This window comes from Spodoptera frugiperda, chromosome 17 (assembly GCF_023101765.2).
Source record: "Spodoptera frugiperda isolate SF20-4 chromosome 17, AGI-APGP_CSIRO_Sfru_2.0, whole genome shotgun sequence".
Classification (NCBI taxonomy): domain Eukaryota; kingdom Metazoa; phylum Arthropoda; class Insecta; order Lepidoptera; family Noctuidae; genus Spodoptera; species Spodoptera frugiperda.
Window position 1 is genome coordinate 8,431,082 of NC_064228.1, and position 18,134 is coordinate 8,449,215.

General features: G+C 34.2%; 2 protein-coding genes across 2 annotated transcripts in view; both read left to right on the plus strand.

The window, feature by feature from the left end:
• The first annotated feature begins 46 nt into the window (after window positions 1–46).
• On the plus strand, window positions 47–2,180 carry LOC118276758 (zinc finger protein 91). Its single transcript, XM_035595283.2, has 2 exons — window positions 47–556; window positions 717–2,180. The coding sequence occupies exons 1-2, from the start codon at window positions 374–376 to the stop codon at window positions 1,956–1,958; spliced, it is 1,425 nt and encodes a 474-aa protein (XP_035451176.2). The 5' UTR covers window positions 47–373; the 3' UTR covers window positions 1,959–2,180.
• A 1,486-nt stretch (window positions 2,181–3,666) lies between these two features.
• Window positions 3,667–18,134, plus strand: part of LOC118276831 (rho guanine nucleotide exchange factor 12) — a 199,432-nt gene continuing 184,964 nt past the window's right edge. The window contains exon 1 of the mRNA XM_050700006.1: window positions 3,667–3,948. The gene's annotated coding sequence lies outside the window, so the exon portion shown is untranslated. The remainder of the gene's footprint in view (window positions 3,949–18,134) is intronic.

Sequence of the window (18,134 nt, forward strand, 5' to 3'; positions counted from 1 at the left end):
TGTATTAAATACGTGAAATGGTATTATGTGTGTTTTTTTAAATGATATTTTTATTTAATTGCTTATCAAGTTCAAAGAACAATGCTGAATAATTAATATTTTCAATAGCAACCCTGAACAACCGAAGTTTGCAAGAAAGACAGGAACAAAGTTTGACAGTCTTATTTGACTTATTTCTACTATTTATCTTTTGATTTGATTGTCATAAGTCATAACAACAACAACAAATCGTAGAGGATTTCAAATATTGAAATTGTTTTTCAAATAGACTTGAATGTAGGATAGGTTGGGTTTGATCGCCTGCCTTGTATCACTCTCAGGAGGCCTTTGCTTTGGCTAGGTAAAGTTGTAGGTACGCTTAATTCATAAAATAATGACAATCCAACAATACATCCTGCAAAATGTATTTAGCGGTAAAACAGGAATCTGTTCCTTGTGCTTTAATGCCACAGAAGATGTTGAAGGAACTCAGTTTCATGTTACAGATGAAATATTAATGGAAGACGGAAGTAATGTTATGATGTATGAAATAATATCTTCTGTTTTAGGTGATCAGGTAAGCTGGAGGCTGATAGTGTTTATCTAATAAGTTCTTAAGCCTAATAACAGCTTATAATCATAAAATGTTAGGCATTTTTCATTGAACATGATGAATATTGTTAATTGTTATAGATTTTATTCAATTTTATAATATACAATATGCTTTAATCTTACAGGTATTATACAGCATCACTACTGCTATAATAATTTGTAAGAATTGTTTGAAAACATTAATAAACTGTTACAAATTCATTCAGCTGTGTAAAAATAATATTAAAGTGTTGGAATGTAAGCTAAACTCCTTTCAGAAACACATTGAAAGTGTAATGAAAGTAAACCGTGACTATAAGTCACTATTCATTGCAGTAAATAATAATAATTCCAGTTCAGAACTGTATTATGATAAACACAGACATAGTAATGACAAGACTATGTTATGTAAGAGATTTGAAAGACTCAAAAAAGATTCTCTGAATGTCTTAATTGAGTTTGAAGAAGAACTGCCCTGTGATAAAATAAAAATAAATAAAGAACAACAAAACACTGCTTTACAATCTGTAAAAGTAAACGACATAACAGTTGATACAAATGATCTCAATAATCTCAAATGCAACATATGCTTAAAACCGTTTCCATCAGCTTTAAAATTAAAAATGCATTATCAAAGTGTACATGGACCCAGAGATTATAAATGTTCCGAGTGTCCAAAAGAGTTCACGCTACTGTCTAAGTTGAATCAACATAAACAATCTTGCCACCATAATGTCATGTGCAGCCAATGCGGAAAAACATTTAACAACTACTTCACACTCCGATACCATGAACAAAGTCACAAGTTGAAACTAATTTGTGAAACATGCGGCAAGACTTATAAAAGTAAACAAGGATTCAATAATCATATTAAATACAAATTGTGTAATGAAAAGAGAAAATTGAATTCGGAATCAAAGTTCATCTGTGACTATTGTAAGAAAAAGTATGCAAGCAAATGTACACTAAGCAAGCATATAAGTGTCGAACATGAAAATGGTAAAAGCTTTTCATGTAGTTGGTGTGATAAGAAATTTGGTTGTGAAAGTAGTTTAGCGAGTCATATCGTAAAGCATACAAAGAAGAAAGATTTTGTTTGCGATATATGTGAAGGTAAATTTGTCAGTAAGGCGTCATTATTGTACCACAGCAGAAGACATACAGGGGAGAAACCATACAAATGTGAACATTGTGACAAAACATTTGTTGCACCATCTCTTCGGACTCAACATGTAAATTCGTGTCATTCAGAGCCTAGCTTGGAATGTGATATTTGCCATAGCAGATTCAGGACTAAAATAGGTTTAAATAAACACATATTACGACATACTGATGTTAAAAGCAAGATATCAAAGAAACATTGTAGCCTTCCTGTTTCACTTATTTGATTCTGGAACTTTTTAAACTTAATTTTCAATAAAGACATGAAAAGACTGATGACTGTTGATGAAGCGAAAGAAGTGTGTAAGAACCGTGGCAATTGGCGTTCCATTGTCTCTGCCTACCCCCATGGGAGACAGGCGTGAGGTTATGTATGTATGTATGTATGTAATTTTCAATACTTAACAATAAATAAAATGTTTTACTGAAAACAGATTTTATTTTATTTTCTCCTAATGTTTTTCTTAGTCTATGAATATGAAATATAATAATGCGATCTGGCTGAGATTATGTAAATTTATTTAAGGAAATCATTCGAATATTATCTTAGATAAACCAATTGTACTACAATAGAGACTAGAGATGAGTTTTGTGCTAACTCTATTACTAAGAACTTCAGTAAAAATTTTATCTTTTTGTACCTAGTCTTTTTTTTTTTTTTTGTTTTTTTTTTTTGTGTGGGGGAAAATCATCCAATGACTTCTCCCGCCTTGGGCGAGGCGAGAGGAGTGTCAGACTCTTACTGACTAAAAACCACCCCGTTCCTTCTCCTGCTTTTCGAGCCGGAGCCCCGGTAAACCCGCTAGGTAGTCCGCAGCTCCGGATTTTGTACCTAGTCTCAGCTTTCAGTGTAATTTTCATTAATAATAAAAGAAAAATTGCTAATAAATAATTTATTTCACAAATCAATCATCAATTCCAATTTGAGTCCAGGCCTATAAGTTTTTTGTGCGCTATCATTTTGCTAATGATTTTGGTGAAGACACCACTGGCCTCATCAACAATGTCGGACATTCCATGACGAAAATCATTCATACTTATCTGTGTGTAACCTGAAAAATTTAATCAAGTAGTTATAGATATTAGTTTTTCCTTGGTCAATGTGAGCAACGGATCCCATACCCAGGTCAGGTAAAGTTCTAATGGGGTATTTGTAGGTTTTCGTGTTTCATTTTTTATGTTACAGCCTGGAGTTTTGAATTATTTAAATTTAAAGGCAATAGGTTCACATAAATCTCAATCTAGACATACACCGACCTCAACCCCTATCGCATGGGACCCTTGTCATGAGTTGTATTATCTCTTTATATAAAAAGGTTCATACATACTGTTTGTCTTATTTATTAATTTATTTAGTTCCTTGCTGCATGCAATCTCTACAATGTTGAACTGCAACAGAAATACGAAAACAATTTTACTATAAATTTTTGCACAATTGAATTTGTTCATATAACTAAATGTTGGCATACCGTCAACATAATCACTAAAAATATAATAAAATTTCTTTGGTAGGTCATTTTTACTCAGATTTTTTAAAATTTAAATCCAAAACTAAAATAAAAAATTCAAAACCTAAAAATCAGACTGAAGCACTTCAAATTATGTCAAAAGTCGCGCTATTTTTCTATTGGCTATTTCTTAGTTTTTTGATGGGCAGGTACAGATAATAAAGGACTTGTAATGTCAATAAATCTAAATTAAAAAATAATAAGTAATAAATAAATGTGTACAACTTGCAATAATTTAAAACTAATATTTTTTCATAAAATAGTATGTTTAATTTAGTTTCACGTTTCGAAATTATTATTAATATAATTTCGTTATTTGTTGACACGATAACGAAACGTAATTTTGAAGTTTGCAAACTAACCAATAGAATGATTGTTTTTGATCGGAGAAACGTTTGATTGGTTGGCAGTTTAAATGCATCTCTTTCTTTTTCGACAGCAAGCAAAATGGCCGCAACTCATTGTGATACGACAGACGTGTTGGAATTTTTGCGTGATGTCGTGTGTTTTTTGTAGTAAATAAACATTATTGTTAAAGTGGCGTGTTCCTTACTATAGTGTTCAGTGGTAGTGCATGCTGTGTTCTCCCCAGTGATCACGTTGTGATTAAACATCCATCTAAAAAGGTGTTTTCTCTGTGTTTTGTGTCTTGTTTTCGTCTGTAAACTTACCCTGACATCTGTTTTGGATTTATGTTCACTTGAATACGGTAAGTCAATCGCTTGCATACACGTTTATCGATAAAACTAAGTTTGAAAGAGTTTCATGATGTGTAAATAGTTTTACCACAAAGTTTTGACAATATTTTGTCTCGTTTGTTGTTATGGTGTTGTTCGGGAGCGCGATAGAGATAGTGGAGTAATGGTATGCTAAAGTTAAGTCACTCCCTATCCCTTCGAAAGTGTGCCGCGTATTATTGTTTTGGTGGTGACCTATTACGAAATGTGTGGAGTAGAGTGGCTTTGATGTCGGAGGTCGAACTTGGCAATTAGACTGGCCCTAAGATTAAAAGTGACATAAGTCGCGTAGGCAGCGCATGGCGAGTGCGACAGTGACATCATATTCGCGTATTTTAAGAATAATTATATGATATTTTCACTATCACCCGTTTGCGAGATGCATGGAGATGACGTGTGATAGTTTAGCAACCGCGCCTTGGTGGGACTACCGCCCTGTTTGAGCACTTTTATCAATGAAAGTATGCTCATGTAGTCATACTCAGCTATAAAATGGGTATCTATGTCAATGTGCATTCCTACTCATTTATTTAGACAATGATTTCTAATATGATTAATATTGTTTTCTAAGTAAAATATGTTTACTTATCAAATGTTCTGACATGGCAAACAACTGTAATAAAACAAACTTTTTAAGTTTACAAATGAAATAAATATGGACCCATTTCAAATTATTATCAAAGAAAGCAGCTAAGCATGTAAGCTATTCCTATGTCAGTATTATTCAATGTTAAAAAAACGGATTGAGTTCACAGAATTTTTTATTAGTCTGTATTTTAGTCTGTGAAGTTGCCCTTGAATTCCCAGACACACTGGAATATTGTCAGAGTTAATAAAACATAATTTGTGTCTGCATGTGCAACATAAATAATATTATGTGGCAACACATTATTTGAATATGGTTGGGCAGACTGCCAACAAGCCTCTTGTTTGTATAACTGTATGATAATAAAGGAAAAGATTATTGAACACACTATTGTTTTTATATTATTATGATAATACACACATACTTCAACAATTAGATATACTGGTCAATAGCTGTTTTGGACTTTACTTATACCTATTAAAATTTCATCTTGAAACCTAAATATTCATAGATTATATGATATGATTGAGATTATATAGAAACCTATGTAAAGTTATTATTGTAACTTTGCTTCACACTAGTGGCCCTGTCCAGTATTACCTGGTTTTGTAAGAAGCTTCTCCTAAGACAATAATAAAAACATAAGAAACAAGAATTAATATAATCAATGCAGCCATTCCTGAGTTTTACACCTAGCAAAATATTTTTTGGCCTACCTATTTTAGATTATATAGGTATTTTAATTTTTACCTATTTATTTTTACAATGAAATCACCCTTGGCTTTGTCATTACATTACTAAGCATTATAAAACTCTAATAGTTCAGAATTGTACCCATGTCTAAAAGTAATGTAAGATTTGCTGTAACTACATAAGCAAATTGTAAAATAAAATAACTGAGTAGACCAGTGACACAGGCAGAGTGGCCAAACATCACCCCATCACATAGAAAAAAAAATCTTCTTTAATATTATATGCTCTGATATACTAATATGCTATGCTCTGATGACTACATGCTGTGATCTGTGTACATATTTGAATCCACCCTATAAAAAATAAGAAACACATGGTAAATCTCGGAATGAAGTTAAGAAGTGGACCAATTAGGTATAATAATGCATGAATAAAAAACTAAAGAAACAAGTTTTTATGTAATATTCATTCAACACACTGCCAATAGAGCATATAAAATAATACATCCATATTCAAATTATAGAAATTAACATAAAACTAGATACCTAATCTACTTAAGTTACTAATTATACATAAGAAAATGTGTGTTATAATATATTCTTTTCTAAGGAGTTTCTAAAAATCACTTACATATTGATACACATTAGACTTAGATTTTCAGATTCAAGAATCGGAAGTCCTAAACTTATGATTACAGTAAATATTTATTTTATCTAATCCTAATTAGGCACTCGGAAACTTTGAAATGAATTGTCCATCAGTAAATCAGTCAGTCTCTCAGTGAAGCTAGGTGCTAGTTCCAAAGCATAGTTTCGAACAGCGACATTGTTGTATACCTAGTTAATTTTCTAGGCATAATTACTCTATGACTGTATGATGACATTGTAGCGCAAACAAAAGACAATTAACTGACTGGGTAGGTAGTGATTTAGGTCTATTACCCTCATGTATGCCTTGGCTGGTATTTTCATTGTTGGATAGGTTACCAGTAAGATCAAACAAATTTATGTATGATATCTTAACTAAAAATCACGGTTTACTCAAGTAAATTAATGCAGAAAAGCTCTAACTACTAGTTTTGAGTCATGGAGGGACTCTTCATCATGAGCAGCGTACGCAGTCGCGGCGGTTATTATAAAAATAATGATTTTATCTTCATCCATATCTTTTTTATGTTAGAATACACGATGTTTTAGATTTAACTCACTAAACCATCATTCATTTTTACTGTCTCATATATAGCCACGACTGCCTAGCAAGGGGTTTAGGGTAAGGTTTGATTTTGCAGACTACCTAACTGATGTTTCAACGTCAATTAGTTCGCGTTATTAGATCGAACCCTATTTGAAAGTTCCTAGGTACTTTTATCATAGCATTCCTATTTCCAAGTTTTACAATCGTCTTCGGAATAAGGGGATTCCCGCGGACATCTCTTTGAACAAAGATCTTTTTGTCACAAAATTAACATGTAACAATTTCATAGTAATTTACAGACAAATCAGCAAACAATGGGAACAAATTAAATGTGTTATAAAACAGTTAGCTGCCTCTACTCTTAGAGAAACCAGTTTCCGTAGTCTATGCCCTTCACGGCTCGTTCACACATGAGCCTGTGTGTGTGCGAGTCCTTAGGTTTCGTGTGTGTGGAGTTGGTGCATTGTGTGAAGTATGGACTCAATTAGGACGTAAGTACCTATTATATGAACCACTTTCACGCACGATCCCAACGAATAACTATTATCTCCTTTGAGATCCCCTTCAAAATCTACGCACGTTTACGTGAATTAAAGGAAGTCTTGTGTCCAATTTGTAGGCTTTTAAAGCAGTTTATTGCACTATTATGCAGTTCTTGGCAATGGCACTGGATGTCTAAATCCTTGCCAAAAATCGATCCTGGAATCCAGAGCGATCTGGCTTTATTACTGCTTCTTTTTGCCAGAATAGTTAGAAGATAAAAATTAAAATACGTACTTAATGTAGTAATTGTAGAATGTGTCTCGTACATAATTGCTTGGTAATATACACCAGGGCATTGTATGCTGAGTTTGTTGCGTATTGCAAAATATCTTAACTTAACTAGTTATTACCGCATTGAATGCATAGCCCTAATATGGTATCTTAACCGCCAGATATAGAGAAGTGTCATTTTTAACTAAGTAACCGAGATTCCAATGAATACAAACAAGACGATTCGTATAATGTAAATACTTTTTTAGTAGTGAATCACCATCAACTGACGCATATTGATATTTATAAAAGGAGCCCTTTACGCCATTTATTGACTCTGTATCTATTGGAAGAAATAGAAGGGGTACTCAATTCTTCCATGGCACACGTGCACCATAAACTGATGGTGTAAAGATTACACTAAGTGCGCACTAAAACTATAGTTTTGAATGTTCAAAAATAAAAATACGTGACGTAAGACCATTGAGGCATGGTGGTGCGGATTTCACATGAGGGAACATTCTTACCTAAGCGTGTTTAATTGTTGTTTCTGTTGTCATTACATAACTAAATGTCGTTAAATTGTTTCTACGATGTTCTCAAGACTTGCCGTCCTTAATTCCGGGATGGTTAAAGGTCGCTTTTCCGGTTCAATTAAGTTTATTTAGGTCTTTTCAACATCCTCAATCAACAGTTCATTGGTACTATCATCCTTCGCTACGTTCCGTCGGCTTACACAGAATTTCCATTTTTTAAAACAGGAATGAGCAATCCGAGTCTATTTTAGAGCAGTTTGAGATCTACTGCTAGTTACAGTAAATGCATATTCCTGTGAATTGTTGACGTCATCAAGTTAATGACTGGTAATTGAGAAGGCGAAGTACAGCGTCTAATATGCAGTTACACGGAAAACGTTGTCTTAGACAATGATAACATTGTTAACATTACTTAATAAGTAGTCCTACCTTTTCTGGCAAACGAACTGATTTCTATTGACTGGGTTGTAATAAGTTATAACTTGGAGAGTTTATTGCATCAAAATTCTTAAAACGAAGTAACTAACAAAATCAAAATAATTATTTAAATCTCCCTGGTCAAATTGTAATGACAGAGGAATGAGTGTAGTATACATAATCGCGAAGTTTGTACGCTGTGCCCACAGGCAGTTAACAAGTTCACAGTCACCCTCGCCTCTATACGCAGCGTTCATTGTTGTTTGTTTGTGCCCAAGCGCCGATGAATGAAATCGGACACTCGCGCCGGCGCAGGCGCACGCACTTGGTCATAATTGTCGGATTGTGAGGGCTGCCACCGTGATACAACGTTTATTGGTGCTTTGTTATCAGTCGCGTCGAAAGCGGAACACAGTCCTCCACACGATTCCACTCCATGTAGCGTGTAAAAATATAGTGACTAACCCTAATGTGTTCCCATTTAACATTTCGTCACGGTTGTCATCGGAACATTTTTTATATTTCAAACATTATAAATGGTGTTGGCACCTAAATACATTTCAAAGGGAAGTTAAAAATTCCATGATTTTTAATGAGAAAATGTTTCATTGAGTTTGAGAACGTTATAAAAGGTCAGCACGACCTCATTTGAAATTCGTTACAAAACTACAACGAACGTACGTAATTTTATATCATTGCTAGAAATCTGTGTACGATGCGCGAAGAATGGAGCGCACATTCACTATATACATTATTCCAGTAACTGGCGTAAAATGGTTGAAAGCGTTCAATGGGCATCGATTCCTCGTTAGATTTGTGTGGATAGTCTTTGTAGTCGTGCGGTTGTAAAATGTTGCACAAACATACTAATTATCGGTCGAGACCAATCGGGTTTATGGTATGAGGTAGCCGCCGACGTACTGGTGCGCGTGGTGCCTTCACGACCCACTACAAACTGTTTGAACGTACAATTGTATGATTACTGGTTGCACACGTACACGACACGCCTGAATTGCTCAAGGGTGTTTTATCTTACATCTGCGTTATTGACGGTTTCAAATGTCATCAGGGTTTCAAAACTTGCAATTACTTACCATTTAACTAAAGATACACTCACTTTTCAAATACTTAGTTATAATTTGGTGCCCTAACTTAAAATTTTTGTTAAGTAACTACTTCCCTATCACCCAAAACTGGCTTTTAAAATCAAAATAATTCAGAGCCAAATGATCCAAATGAGTTTAGGAGTTCCGCTCAAATTTTCTGCTGAGTCCAAGCGGATCTGCTGCATAAGGATGACAATTTTGTTTCGGTACTATGTCATTGAAGATTTATATACTGAAGGATGATCAAAAAGGGCTGAATATCGCCATGAAGTCGTTAACCTTTTTATATTGTACGGATGACGTAACTTTGTCGTCCACAGAGGTCGTTAGCCTCGCGGAATTATTGCAAAAAAGACAAGGTGATACATTACTTGTTTTTTAAATCAAAAAGAATCCGCTGTGGAGAATTCTGGATCAGTTCAGTTGCTACCAGTTTCCACAGATTCCATCAAATTTTTTAAACAATTTTATTGAAGTTTGGTGAGAGAAAAGTATAGATTTTGCACTATTCTTGCATACTTTGTTCAGTTTACATTCATCAAAATTATTGTAAACAGTTTTGATTTTAGACAACAGTGCATGTAATCATTTAGTAGCTTTTTTGTTTGGAACGTAGGCTGGTCAGTGGGATGAAAAAATACCCGTTTGCGTCATGGTCCAACGTTGTATACGAGTTTAGTGGGTACTAAGTAATATGGAATACCTTGCATTCTTCCTGAGCTGGCGATCGCAGAATGGACATTCCTTTAGATCACTTTATTGTCATGACTTATTTAATATCTGGCCAGTGAGAGTGGTAGACAAAGAATAGATCCAATGCAATATACTCGTGTTATATCCATTCTTTGCTTACAAAGGGCAAAGAAAATAGGTAAATATTGTTGCTTAATAGCTGCTCTGCGCATTTTACAAAACCGTAATTAATTAACGAAAGAACTAATTGCAAGGTTAACAATATTATGAAAGGCTATCAAGAATTAATTAGACATTATTCAGTTTAGCAAAACTGTTTTCGTTGTTATTAATTCAATAACCTGGTATTTGTATATAGTTTAATTTTATTAACGCATTTTGCTTTGAATGTTTGTTATTGTTAGCAAGGCAAGCAAGGCCTAACGAATAACTATAATTTGTTGATTTTAAGATTCATCGGAATCTTGAAAGGAATGTGATGGAAATGTTCGTATGATTGATTTTAGTAATAAAGTTTGTTCTAGAATAATTTGGTTTGATAATACCTACCATAGAAAAATAAAGTAGGTACTGTTAAAAGTAAGAAAAACGTTCTATTAGGGCGTTAAATAGTTAAACATTTGACTTTCAAAATTCCAAACTCACTAGATGATCCACGTACTCGCGCGGTAGACGAGAATAGTAAGTGCACGATACAATAATGATATTTAGCCAACAGGTTGTATCGGATAGTAAACAAATGTCGTGATGCACAAACCGGTCCGGATGAGCTAAGCACCGAGATTCACTTCTGACGCAAGCCGTATGATACTCTGATGTATTGCCAAAGCCGACCTTCGACTACGGTGTCACATTTATCAAGATTTTATGTGTTTATTCAAAAAATATTATAGCTTTTATTTGTTTATATCTATGTAGTAAAAATACTGATTCTGTGCTATGAAATGTTTTATTTGTTTAGGGAAAATCGTATGCAAATGAGGCCGATAGCAAGTTTTATTGGTTCATCTCCCTATTGCATACAATATACAGGTTTAATTTGTTGTTTTCAGATTTTATGCTACAAAATATAGCTAGACTTTATAGTTAGATATTGTAAAATAATATAATTTCGGGACATCCTCGTTTGTGCCACAAGATCCTGTGATTGATCCCAAGTTTGGGCCTTTGGAGTATTTGGTTTCGAAATTCTCAGTAAGAGGATGGATTTTGGAATGCTAACCTGAATAGAGAGCCTCTATGACTCAACTGTCGAAAAGTAGGCGTGTCTATTTTAATAGTAAACACTTTTACCTGTTTCCATTCCTTCGGAGATAATTGCCAACTAAAGCCGGCAATTTAACGCCGTCCCTTAATTAGTCTAATTACCTACTACCCAAGAGAGTGCAGCTGTTCAGACCCTTGCGTCCAGAACTTAACCAAGTACACCAAAAATCATTAGAACCATCACGCCATTGTACGCACGCGGTTTCCATGAAAAACGTTCCGTTAATTGCGACTCTCGCCTCTCCAATTAGGTTAGTTAAAACCTGCAAAAGGCAGCTCGCTTGCAAATTTTAATAATGTGGGTATCTGTTAAGGTCAAGTTAATTGACACACATACCGCGAAACGTCCGAAAGCGATGCGTTTGTCTTTTAACATGTTTTTTGTCGATTCGGGTCGATGCTTTCCGAAATTATAGGGGTACGAGTAGGTTGCGTTTTATTAATGGTCTCCTCTACCTGACAATTTGCATACAGGTTTTTGAAAACGGTCTTCGGCTCGTCTGAGATGTGCCTTTTCGATGTTTGTTACACGTGGCTCTGGTTTTACTATCCCTTTTATTGCCTACAACAGACTTCTAATAATGCAACTGACTAAAAGACTGACTGTACCCGACTTCTGAAAAAACAGACGTGAATTTATGTTCATTTTATCACCGCGGTCGGTATTGGAAAGTTTCATTACCGAGAATAGTTACTCATTATTGCAATCTTTAAAGTTTTTATTAGTGTTGTAGGATAAATAGCGAAGACAATTAGATACTACAGCTGTCGAGACATGAGGAAAACCTGCGATTACGGCTGAATGTGTAATAGAAATAAAGATTATGTTTTGTTTGACCATGCTATAACGTAATACACTCGGTGGAACTTGTTGTCTAACTTGTCAAGAATTCATAGTTGATGTCCTTTTTGGAGGTTGGGACATTGAAATCTTTTGATTCAATACATAACGACGGATACGATCAACCAAATTATATGATATGCACTTAACTATGCAGGAAAATAATTATTCAGAACAGATTATTTTAAAACCATTGGTAACTAGATTCAGTGGCCAAGCATTGGTTTTCTGTCTCTGTATTCAAACAATGTTTATTTTCTCACCTGTACGTGTATAGTAAATAAGTAACTACAATTTATTATGTTCTATTACTATTGCACGACTGACTACGCGATATTGTCACCTCTCTACAAAGTGATTGTAAAATCCTAAGATACTTGTTGCTTAAAGTAAATAAATACATAGGAGCAAAAACATAATTGCACAATAACTACCAGATCGCTTTCAATGAACAGTCTCTTACTTGATTTACATGTTTGTAGAAATGACAGGTTTTACTGTAACAAGGAACATTGATGTCTAGCTCTAAATTGTTAGCATTTGTCATTTTAACTTGTACATTTAGGCAACAATGAATAAAAACTTTTAAAATGAATTATGGAATTTGTAATGAAGATGTCGCCTAGGTTTTTTTTCTCGTCTGTCGAGTTGTTATACACGTGGACGTGGTTTTAACACCATTGAGTAATTTTGATTGTATCCATACCAATCATGTCAACACCGTCCTCAGGTAAAACCTAATACAGAGATGGTTGTGGAATAAAGACTATTTAGTCGTTGGTAATATTTAGTTTCTGTCTGTGCATACAATGTAGCGACATAGTTGCTTAATTTTCAATATTTTTAAACTAACGATATTGTTTTGCTCTGCCTAGATTGACAGAATTTCGTGGTCAAACTTGCAAGTCTTAGCAACGATAAATATTAATTAGACAATTAAGTAACTATTAAACGTATGAATCCTTTAGAATAATATAGGAAGAGAAAAATAGTTTTTAGTTCCTTATCAACCATAAAATAAACGTTGAAATGACTAACTAGTGTTGTTTGATTAATTCTTGAGCAGACACCAATATTTGGCGTGTCGGCATTTAGGAGTCATGTTTATTTATGCCGTATTTGGCACAAAGTCTGCAGGTGTGCACACCAGCAGATTGACCTACCCTAGAATATCTTTAATAGATTCTCAGCCTTATCATTGTGCAATAAAATTGAGAATCTATTGATGGAAGATAATTTGGTACCTGGTAGCGACAAGTTGATAGCGCCCACGCTGCGTGCACTACTAATTATTCAGTTCCCTTCATTTGACCGACAATTTGCACTAGACGATAAGTATCCTGCATGTTTTCTTTCAAGATATGGAAATTGATATCCTAGAAATTCACAGCTGTAACTTACCAAACTGCATACTGCATTACGTAAACGTTTGCTAATTAACATCGTTCATGATTTCGTTGCGTTTGTTTTGCAAATGCGATTACATATTAATTATTCTTGTTTTTAAACACCAACATTACATGTGCTCGTGTGAGTTTTCAGGTTCAAATCCTGTCTATGATTTTCTAAGTGTTCCATTATATGGTAAATCTTAATACAAACTTTAGCAAAACAGAGACGTGTTTAATGACATGATTCTTCGAATGAAAATCATACGTCTATCAGATCATAAATCTTAGTAAACAATTGGAAATCAGTGTCGTCCGTTCAAATATCTAAATATCCAGGCACAAGGTTATAGCTCAGACTAAGTTATTTATCAAGACCGTGCTCGATGCCTAGACAGGCTCAAGTTAGCCGTTTTGCGCTAAATTAGCGTCAATATTAATAACTGAAAGGTTAGTGTTCGAAGGCTGGCCAAATAACGATTGGATTACCTGTTTAGTATCGCGTTAAACAGATATAGTCGCAATCATTATGCTATTCAAGTGATTTGCATTGTAATGGCTTGTCATATCGATATTCGGTAAGTAATGTTGAATAATAACATCATCATGTCCATTTTTTCTCAGTTGCGGACTTAGTAACGCACTTATAATTAATAATTTGCCTGTTGCGTGGTAAATCCCACTGATTAAGAAACTAAACTATAGACCAAGTGCAAATCGGGGCTTAGTTATCAGTTGTCAAGCTCTTATTTGAAAATTTAGGTCCTTGTACTTTAGTTGTGTCCGGTGCGTGTTTTATTCCTGTCATCGAAATGACATGTATTGATTAGTCAAGAACGTGATTTATAAACATTTCCACAAGAACGAGAAAATACGAAATCATCCGCACAAAGCCATATACTATAATGAGTATAAATAAATCGTAATTTCTTCGCGTGATTAGATTGAAAAACATACGTTTTCCATCACAGGTGGCGCTCGCTCGTGTCAGATTTTTACGCGTCTTTTAAGTTTCTGGACATTTACCTACATAAATAAAATTAATGACGGATTAAAAGTACAATTTGCCAAGCAACCTGCGCGTAATCTATTTAGTTTTCAACTAAATCTGAGTTTCTACATAAATTCTCAGCTTTGCCCTAAATTTTTTTCCACTCAAATGTTATTTTGGTTTGTGCGACTTCAAACAGACGTCGATCCTATGTTATTATAATTATTACGTTTATATTCGCGAATACTTAGATATGTGGGTCGGCAGGCTTACACTGAAAATAGTACGGTGGGAGGTGGCTACACTTTGTCACATTCTTTCGTGAAATTCTGCTTTTCACACGTCTCTGTTTTCAATCCTAATATTCTATTTATTGCTTCCCTGTCTGCCGACGTTCAATATTCGTATTCCGTAGCTCCAGTTGTGTGTCCAATCAGAATCGCTTCAATAGACATCCCATTGGAGCGACATAGGATTGTGTCTGCGGTAATTGGAAAAAATGCGTTTTTGAGCTGATTCAGTTATGTCATGGTATTGATAATTTCCATAATCAGTCTTATATTTATAAATAAGAAAAAGCTACAAGGATCGCGAGAAAGTTGTGTCTTCGAATTATACGAATATACTATATTAGTTAGATAATACCTATACCTACAGATAAATCAGGATCAACCAATCAATCACCATTCCGCAGAGTGCAATTATAACTTAATGATGTTGATGAAATATTCGCTGAATTCTTCACGGCGACGTAGTAAAACCATAAATTAGCTGGCACCTAAAATACTATCTCCGAGAATTTTATTTAAGACAAAAATCTATTTTTTGTGTTGCACTCGAAAATAACCCGACGGCATTCAAACTTTGATGTTTATATTTGGACGTGAAAATTTTGGTACTTGAAACAAAAATAGAATTTAAATATAACTGAGGGTAATACTTAGACTAAGTGCTCAAAATGTAACCGTCGAGTGGTAACAAAGTAGTAAGATATTATTTAAAATACCGTCGGTCCACTCTGTAGTTCTACATTTAATAAGTTGTTCAAGAAAAGTAGAAAGGGTCTATACAAACTCAATAGATTGCTGTTTGTCATGTTAATTGGCTTTGCTGCTCACAATCACATAGAATATGAACTTGAATATTATTTAACAACGATACGTGCACATCATGACATCATATCTCTGTTTATCCGTCCGTACATAGTAGGAAAAGCGATGCTTTTATTTTTCCCCAATTAACTATGTTATTTTCCCTATCAGTGCTTACTTGACATGAACGATAAATTATTTTAAATTAGAAAAACCCAATACTCGTGATTGCAACCTCGTAATTAACTGTCATGTTTATTATGTATATCAAAACCACTGTTACCAAAACAAACAATGAAGTTATTTATACGCGACCGAAATTGCAATATTAGGTCAGACAGTAGACAGGTGGGTCGTCAACATCAAAAGAATTGCAGGCAATTATACCAAGTGGGGTTACGTGGAGGGCAAGCCACATGGGACTTAATTGTTACCATTCGACAAATAATAACACGGGTTTCTCTTCAAAGTATTTTAGTTAGTATGGATTATTCTGTCATCGTTACTCTCGCGAGAATGCTAACAATTCTTGGAAGGAACATCAATGTATCCCAAATTGCAAGGTTTCCAGAAAATAACCGTTCACTATTAGACAAACGTCCCTCCATAGAGAGAAACACAATAATTAGTTTGCCGTTATGACTATTTGAAGACGTTACGAGTTCTCCTAATCTCAAATCTGTCTTGGTTCTCATCCAATATTGTTGTTTTATGACTTTCGTATCTTTGCACAGTTCCTATATCGATGATCTCAATCATCTATGTACGTGCAAATTCTATTGTACTGGATTAATAGTCTTGATCCGCACTTTTACTGCAATTTTACGAGTCTCTTAGAGAATATAATTCATCCAATTAATCGTTCTATTTTAACTAGTGATTTGATTTATTCAACGAGTTTCTCAGTAACGCAAATGCACCGAATACCGACCGGTGATCGGCGCGGGCGAACAAAATCCTCCAAAAGATAAACAAAATATTCAAGATCGTATAATAAAAAATGCTTTTCCGAAAGTATATTAACTATGAATTAGAAATATGTTCATAATTTTGCCCTTTTACAACTATTTTGTACCTATATTTCGATTTAAACTCTTACGCTTGGAAAAATACTAAAGTCCCCGTATACCGACCGACTGCCGACAGATGTCCGTGATACCGACTCCTCAGGAACCTGAATCCGTCCGACCCAAACGCACATTGTAAAATCAACTCTATATCTTTGCAGTAGAGTAGAAATTCGTAAAACAACTATCTTTCTAAAACTATTCACGCATTGTTTTTGGATTCGATACTGAAATTACGATAATGAATTTTAAAATTTAACATAACATTACGTTTTTTAACACTCGGAGATGTAAGCAGAGAACATACAATGTGACGTCTACTTTTCAACCTACCGTGTAGGTAGTTATTTATTTTTTAATTAAGTTTCCTAGTATTTCAGCATAAGATTTACCTACATCATGTCGATCTTAATTTATTATGCCTAATAAAGAAATTGTTCGTATTGGTTAAATGCGAATGGTCTTTAAGTACCTATAGGTAGATACCTATTGTTAAGATACGTAATTAGGTAAATTCGTGACTAATCTTTTCTATGTATCTACCTATACATTACATACTATGTATCGTACATATGGTAGGTACTTATTTTATTTACTTTACTACTTGTAGGTTGTAGGTACAATAAACCTCCGTAGTTATTTTCGGAACATTATGTGTCGTAGGTATTACGTACAAGTACTATACCTATTACTAACGTTTTTGTCGTTCATCCCGATGACTTACTGATGATGTGCTTATCATGTAATTTAAAAAAAACACCAAAGCCTATATTTCCTTAGTTAGTCGGAACAAGGGACAGGGAAACAAATCGTATCCAGACTACGACCAAACCTGTATTTGTATAATAAAACGTCTTAACTGAAATTTATACCATTTTTTTAGTTACTTTCTACTCTACTATTACTTATTAAGTTGTAACAATATCGTATTCATGAAATTCTTCGAAATAAACATAAAATATAAAGGTTTACTTCTAGCAAGTCTTTGTGAAGGAATCGTAAATATATCGGAAATATGTCAATTTGAAACGTAAATTACAAAGAATCCATTATAGTTACCATAGGTCGGATACAGGTCTAATATCTAAGGATAGCTTTAAGAATAAGAAACTAATCACAAAACACTCCTAAAACAACCCACGTTACAGAAAATTAGTGTCATTCATAAACCTTAAAATTCCGTTTACCGACCAATTTGGTCGGTATTCGGTACGTCGTCATTTTGTAGGGCTCCTTATTCCGTCCAACATTAATTTATCGATAAATCTATAAAAACATGGAATTTCTGTATGCATATTGAAATTATAAGGACTCAATGAACCAATAAATCACATAAAGTAAATACATTCTTAGTTTACCCGAGTGATCATCGTCAAAATCGAGATCTTTTATTTCACTGATTTATGTTTTTTTCGCATGAAAATTTACGCAAACTGCACCTTTTTTATATTTCGCAGGACAGTCGGAATGTGCGTTAACCCCACAAACCCAAGTTTTGACTGAAGGTGAATGATGAATTAATGTATTGAATAAGGC

What these genes read in the sequence shown, in the direction of transcription:
- LOC118276758 (XM_035595283.2), top strand. Translation starts at nt 374, where the DNA reads ATGACAATCCAACAATACATCCTGCAAAATGTATTTAGCGGTAAAACA. An exon ending in CTTCTGTTTTAGGTGATCAG is followed by an intron (nt 557 to 716) that starts GTAAGCTGGAGG and finishes TTAATCTTACAG; the next exon opens with GTATTATACAGCATCACTAC.